Below are 7,745 nucleotides of genomic sequence, written 5' to 3' on the forward strand. Positions count from 1 at the left end.
GTCACCCTTTCTCGAAATGTAATACAATGCCGCCATCTGGCGGACACTCTGAGACTTTTCCAGTGTTCCGTCTCCCAGTTTCTAAGATGACTTCAGATCTAATAATAAATACCTGGTGCGCACGGGGAATTCAAGAGCCCAATGAAAATATTCTTCACCTGTGTGCAAAAACATCTTGTAGTTCTGGGCTGATACCGCCTGTGGCCGCTGTAGTGCAAGGTTGAATCAAGGGGAAAGCAGCGCAGACAGACGCCATTGCTAAGCTACGCAGAGAGAGTGAAAGATTTTCGCCAGGCTGCAGTTCCTCCTTGCGCCCTTTATCCGATGGCAGCTCTACAGGGTAAACTTCGGGCTAACAGACAAATCGTAGCCCTTTTCCTCTTTCTGTGCGCATCCGAGGGTGATGCGGGGACAGTGCGGTATTCGGTGGCTGAAGAGATGGAGAGCGGTTCCTTTGTGGCCAATGTAGCCAAGGACCTGGGACTGGAGGCGGGAGAGTTGTTGACCAGAGGGGCGCGGCTGGTTTCAGATGACAGCAAACAGCATTTTCGACTCCACCGCAAGACGGGAGACCTCTTCGTGAAAGAGAAGTTGGACCGAGAGGAGCTGTGCGGGAAAGCAGACCCGTGCGTGCTACGCTTTGAAATAGTCCTGGAGGAGCCGTTGCAGTCCTTCAGAGCCGAGGTAAGGGTTTTTGATATCAATGACAATGCCCCAGTGTTCCCAAATCGCGGGCCACTTTTAAAAATCCCTGAAAGCACTCCCCTGGGCTCTCGGTTTCCTTTGCAGAGCGCCCAGGATTGGGACGTAGGGCTCAATGGTCTTCAGAATTACACTCTGAGTTCCAACGCCTATTTCCACTTGCACACTCGTTTCCGCAGCCACGGCCCCAAATATGCGGAACTCGTACTAATTAAACCTCTAGATCGAGAGGAACAGCCTCAGATTAACTTAACCCTCACCGCAGTGGATGGCGGCTCCCCGGCTAAATCTGGAACAGCTCAGATCCTCGTCTTGGTTCTTGATGTAAATGACAACGTCCCTCAGTTTTCTCGGTTGGTGTACCGCACCCAGATATTGGAAAATAGTCCCAATGGTTCTTTAGTAATCTCTGTGTCCGCTACCGACCTAGATGACGGCACTAACCGAGAAATAACGTATTCTTTGGCTCATAATCCAGAAGGAATTCATCAGACTTTTCAAATCAACTCTGAAAATGGAGAAATCCGACTTCGAGGACCAGTGGATTTTGAAGCTGTTGAGAATTATGATATTGATGTTCAAGCCATTGATGGTGGGGGGCTGTCTGCTCACAGCAAAGTCCTGGTGGAAGTGGTAGATGTGAACGATAATGCTCCGGACGTACTGGTCACTTCCATTTCAAGCCCAATCCCAGAGGACTCTCCACTCAATACAGTCGTTGCCCTTTTTGGTGTTCGAGACCGTGACGTTCGAGTAGGAGGGAAAATCACCTGCTTCCTTCAAGGCAATCTTCCATTTACCATCAAACCGACATTCAGAAATTCCTATTCCTTGGTCACTGGAGGGGCCCTTGATCGTGAGAAAGTCCCAGGATATAACTTGACAATTATAGCAATGGATACAGGTACTCCTACGCTGTCCACAGAGACAACCATCGAAGTGCTGATCTCCGATATTAATGATAATCCCCCTGTGTTTAAGGAGGCGTCTTATACCATGACTGTCAGAGAGAATAACAGCCCTGCAGTGTTTATTGGTAAAGTGCACGCTGAGGATTTAGATTCTGAGGAGAATGCCCAGATTACTTATTCACTGCTTCCTCCCGAAAGTGGTGATCTTTCTGTCTTCTCCTATATCTCCATTAATTCGAACAATGGGAAGCTCTATGCTTTGAGATCTATGGATTATGAAGCAATCCAAGCCTTTCAATTCGTTGTGAAGGCGGTAAATGGTGGGCCCCTGCCTTTGAGCAGCCAAATCACGGTCCGAGTAGTTGTCTTGGATGTCAACGACAACCTCCCGATGATCTTGTACCCCCTGCAAAATAGCACTTCGCCTTGCAATGATCTGGTGCCCAGGGCAGCAGAGGTGGGTTACTTGGTGACAAAAGTGGTCGCTGTTGATGGGGACTCTGCTCAGAATTCTTGGCTTTCTTATGAATTGCTCAAGGCCACAGACCTTGGGCTGTTTTCCGTGGGACGGCAAAACGGAGAAATTCGAACCTTACGGGTGATAACGGAGAGAGATCATATGAAGCAAAAAATGGTCATTGTGGTTCGGGATCACGGCCAGCCTAGTCTCTCAACCACTGCCACACTGAATATTCTGCTGGTAGATGGTTTCTCTGATCCTTATGTACAGCTTCGGGATCAGTCCAAGCGGGAGAGGAAAACAAAACCCTCCACCAAATACCTAGTTATTTCCCTGGCTGTGCTTTCCTGTTTCTTTCTGTTTTCAGTCACTGTAATTTTCCTTATTCACATCTATCAGAAAATCAAATATCGAGAAAAACAGTTTACTGCCTCTGAGCACTTCTACTATGACTGCAGTTTCCCTAGTCATTTGATAGATGGGCAGAGTGGGGAGACTCTGGGCCGAGTCTGTCCTTATGAAGTGGGTTCTGCTACAGGCACTAGTAATAGTGAGTTTCGATTTCTCAAACGACTCATGCCCAACTTTCCAGCTCCCTCCGGTGTGGTAGAAAGAAATAAAGAAGAATCTGAAAACCATGTACCCTCCAACTTGGATCTGGATAGCCCAAGGAGATCAGAGGGCCCTCTCAGAATGTCTGATGAATATATGTAAGTGGTTGTTACTATCCATAAATGAGCGGTAGATTTTGAAAATGAGCCTCTTTTCAGTTTCCATTCTGTATAACTTAGATCCTTGAAAGCGAAAATCTAGAGTTGCTCTTAAAAGTGAACATTAGCAAATGATTTTCTCAAAAAGAGATGGTCTCCAGAGCTAACTTCCAACAGCTGAAATCCCATTAAGGAGATGAATTGGTAGCTGAATGGTTTGTATATATCGGAGAACCAGGATCCTGACTTGGTTTCTTGAGGTGGGCAACTTGTGCACAACATGGAAAGGAATCAGCTCCATCTCCATTCGCTCAATGCAAACAATTCCCCCATTCCTTACTTTGAAATCTTCAAATGTCTCCCCAAATGGGCTATACCTAAGACAGAAGACTTCCAAACTTTGACGGCCTATTCAAAATTTTCCAGCTTTTGCCCTTTTGTGAGTGGTTAAGAAAAGTTGGGAAAGAGCCTTCAGTTATGTAGGATCCTTCTCTCCAAGATAAATAAATAAATCTCTGGATCCAGTAATAAAACAGCTGCTATCTATCTAGTGGATATGTTACCCATAGTAATCAGGAATAAGCATTTAAGAAAATCTGATAAATAGTAGATTCCAAAAGAAGAAATTTTAGAAGCAGCAATGAAAATAAAAATAAGTGTCAAAAAAACTCAATGAAAAGTTGAATGTGGCTTAAGTTGTGGAGCACAAATTTCTGCATTACCAAATAATATATTGGATCTTCTCAAGTCTCCTTTTCTTGATTATAGGAATGGAAATCATATTTAGATATTCAGAAGATGTCTACTTAAGGAAAACTTTAACTATTTCCATAGAGATTGTTTTGTTAATTTTCTTACAATTTCACACTCTGGAAATTAATTTAGGATCCAATAAAGATTGAAGGCATCTGTGAAATAGGATAAAACTGTAGCAAAAATAAATTATGAGATAAAATCTCCCATTTAAAAAAAAAAAACTCCAGTCCAGACAAATGTTGGTAAGTGGAACAAAGTTTGCACAAAGAATAGACGTTTACTTCAAACACTTTTGAAGAATATGTAGATGTTGAAAAATCCCAGAATAATTGAACTAATTATATCTCAAAGTCTCCATAAAACAAGTCTCTCTCAGAAAATTTATATTTAAAAGTCTGTTTCTGAAATTGGTTCCTGAAATTTACCAATGTGACAAACCCAGGTCTTAGGCAAGCAGAGCATTCTAAAGAAGAATGTTTTTATGGAAAAGGTCCTGTCCAACTCCACTTTCTCCTTCTTAGATATGTCTCTACTTAGAATGAAGATACTTTGAATCTTTGGAGGGAAGCCCCAGTCTGGTAAAATCTACAGTTCTCTATGAAGATATATATCAAGCTTTCTATAAATGTTTATAGATGACATTGAAAAACAAAAAAGGTAACATTACGATCTGATCTAGATTTGCATTTTATCTCTGACACATGTCACAATGGCCAAGTGACAACCTCTCTTGGTTTTCTCACCTGCAAAACTGACCCAATGGTGCTTTTACTAATTTCTTCATGAGTTTGTTGTGATGTAAGTACTATGTAAAAATTAGCCATGAAGATGATGATGATGATGATGTGGTAAATTGATATGATCTTCAAAGACCCGACTCCTCTTCCATACTGTGATGTAGCAACATATGAGAAATTTGCTAAGGACCAAATCAATACTCTTAATAATTTAAAATGAAGGCCTACAGAATGAGACAAATTCTTTTTTATTCATTTCTTTGAAGATGTCAATGCTCATAACTTATTGGTTAAAATTAGAAAGATGGGGAAGTCTGTCTTTTGTTTTACTGACAAGGTTTTCCACTCTTCTGACCCTAGATCATTGGCTCAGATTTTACTTCCTAAGCCTAATTCCCCCGTGGGATTGAATTCTCTGGAACAAAATAAAAACTGCTAAGATTTTCTAGCATATCATTCTTAACATGAATTGATTTTTGGAAAGCAAATTAAGAAATGTTTTGTTGATCTTTTTTTGTTTGTTCCTCTATTGAGCAGGTCTTAATTTCTTTCTGATGAAATATCAGCTATGTGCCTTGTTTCCTGAGAATATGGTAAATCCAACTCTATGCAGTCCTTTCTGGGAAAAAGTGTTTTCTATACTTTAAATATTATTAATCTTTTTGTGGCTCTGTATCTCTCTTAATGTTGCTTTAAATACTTATGTTGGATTTTAATTTGATCTCAGGAAATTCTTTAACCTTTCTTTAGTTTGCTTTTCTCATTTATAAAGTGAAGATGTTTGAACCAAATAATTTCTAAAGTTCTTTTTAACTTTTAAACCTTTATGGTTCCATATATTAGACTAATGAAGGGATGATAAGTAATGAAATGGATGGAGCACTAGCCCTGGAGTTAGGAGGACCTGAGTTCAACTCCAGCCTCAGATACTTGATACATACCGTGTGATCATGGACAAATCATTTAACTCTGATTGCTTCACCAGAAAAAAAAAGAAAGAAAGAAAAGAAAAGAAAAAAGAAAAAGAATGATGATATTTTTAGGACAATTATGTTTCTTAACTAATATATTTTAAAATATTTCTAAAGTTTTGTTATTTTGTGTGTGTGTGTGTGTTTTTACTTTTGGGTGGTATTTAGTTGTTTTTGTTTTTGTTTTTTTCTATGTACAAATATCTCCAATTTCATCATGAAAAATAAGATAAAACTATGTTTAAGATCTGCTTAAAATATTTATTTCCTTGTTATTTTCAGGGTGTTATTCAAACTATAATACCCATTTTAGTAATCATTTCTAAATATAGCCAAATACAGTCTCAGCTAACCAAAGTCCAGATTTTCCTTTTCTCCTTCAAGTCTCCTATCAGTTTAGGGTATCTTTTGTTTTTTGCTGAGGCAACTGGAGTTAAATGACTTGCCCAGGGTCATACAGCTAGGAAATGTTAAGTGTCTGAGACCAGATTTGAACTCAGGTCATCTTGATTTCAGGGCTGGTGCTCTATCCACCTAACTTGCCTTCAGTTTAGGGTGTCTTAAGCAATTTAAAAATAGCTAGAAAGAGAAAATCAAATCTTACTGAAAGTGCCTTATCAATCACTCACTCAATATGGAATAGTCCCTTCAAAACCCCAGTATTAAAAATTGGTGTCACTTAAGAGTTGGGAGATGGAGTCAATCAGCGCTAGTGATGCTAATGTTCCTTCCCACATTGATGCACTACTTTTGGGGGATAACTCCAGGCAAGAAGATTAGGGAATGATTCCCCATAATTCTCTATATGTCTGTTGAAGGGGAACATTTCAACAACAAGGGAGTGTTTAGTTTGAAAGGAAGAATGCACAAATGCACCTGCTGAGTAGCAATCACTGATTGGAACAGTCTTCTGTACATGGAGAATTCCCATATAAGAAAAACTGTCATCCCGGCACTAAAAGTCTCAGGAGGTGCTGTGTTATGTTTTTCTAACCATACAAAAACTACATAATGTTTTTGAATTCTTATATTTCAATAAAATTTTCTTTTGACATATTATAACCAATGTACTTATAAGTGGCAATTGACACCAGGCTACCAAGAATAGAGAGTTTCTTGAAGGTTATCTTGATGTCAGGCAAATAAAATATAAAGCACCTCATTTCATAGTACAAATTCTTCATACCATGAATGTTACATCATGGTTACATAAAAATCCAGAAATAGTTGTGCCTTAATTGTTGTTTGATGTAACCTCAGTTTATAAGGGAAGTGTCATTGTCTTTAATAAGCAAAGTGACATTCTGAGAAATCCATTTTTCATCATTATAGAGATTTTTTGCAGGCTTTCAACCTTTTGTTACTCCACTAAGGTCATGGATCTGAATCTTTCTCTCTCTCTCTTAATTTGTATCCATTTTGCACTTACTTCTCTGTGTGTATGTGTGTATATACATACATACATACATATATGTTACATATTCCCAGTAGAATGTGAGTTCCTGGAATACAATGACTATTTTTAAAATAATATTCCCAGTACTATACATGGTGCCTTAAATAGTTTTGATGCTTAAATGTATTTGGAATTTAAATTTTAAGTAGAATAACTTTTGGGAGATTGGAAGTGATCTCTCTTTTTCTATGAAGAGAGAGGGAAAGTACTTATTTATGATTGGAGTGGGGGAAATATCCCAATTTTCACACACATGAACAACATTAAATTGACTTTGTTTTGCCTTCTGCAAAAGAAAGAGGGCATCAGAAATATGTAAAGACAAATCCAAGCATTTCCTTGTCAGAAAAAAAGATGTCTTTGGGATATGAGAAAAAGGGCCTTCAATGTTTTTTGTCATGGACAGCAATTTTCCTCAAGGTCACTTGGGATAATAGGAAACATGAACATATACTGGAAAGAACTGAACTTTAACTGAAGAAAATTCAGGTGAGCTATAACAGAACATTCTAATCAATGTCTATGAATAAGATTAGAAATTAGAAAATGCTGCATAACATTTAGCCATTTTTAAAAAAGTAACACAAGTTTTCTGTTTCTGTATACTACTGTATTAATAAAAATATTTGTCAAAAACAGAATTTGAATAGAAATTAATTTCAATCTCTATTTAATGATAATATCTATAGAAGATGTTCATCATCAACACTATAAGACTTTAGCCAAGACACTATGTAACAAGAGCTTAACACAATTTCAAACAAAACAGCTTTTGGAGTGATGAACTTACATATCTATGTATAATGATGTTAATGTGATCAAGGAGGCCAAGGAAAATTATTATATAGTTTCTAGTGAACTCAATACTCAGTGGGCTCAGTGAAACTGAGGTTCACTCTCCCACGAAAGGATTCTAAATTTGGACTCCCACAGACTTGATTCAACCCTGAAAGAATATGGACACTTAAAAGAGAGAGTGGTTTCTCTGTCTCACTTTCTCTGATTTTCTCTATCCATACCCAGGAGCTCTAGGAAAAAAATA

General features: G+C 38.5%; 1 protein-coding gene across 1 annotated transcript; it reads left to right on the top strand.

Moving 5' to 3' along the window:
* Window positions 1-306: 306 nt before the first annotated feature.
* On the top strand, window positions 307-5,262 carry PCDHB1 (protocadherin beta 1). The gene has a single exon (XM_003756656.2). It carries the CDS (start codon window positions 325-327, stop codon window positions 2,785-2,787), a length of 2,463 nt encoding a protein of 820 aa, XP_003756704.1. The 5' UTR covers window positions 307-324; the 3' UTR covers window positions 2,788-5,262.
* Window positions 5,263-7,745: the final 2,483 nt, after the last annotated feature.

The sequence above is a fragment of the Sarcophilus harrisii genome, chromosome 2 (assembly GCF_902635505.1).
Source record: "Sarcophilus harrisii chromosome 2, mSarHar1.11, whole genome shotgun sequence".
In the NCBI taxonomy this organism is placed as follows: Eukaryota; Metazoa; Chordata; class Mammalia; order Dasyuromorphia; family Dasyuridae; genus Sarcophilus; species Sarcophilus harrisii.

Bases quoted from the DNA above. Each gene is read 5' to 3' on its own strand.
- PCDHB1 (XM_003756656.2), top strand. From the start codon at position 325: ATGGCAGCTCTACAGGGTAAACTTCGGGCTAACAGACAAATCGTAGCC.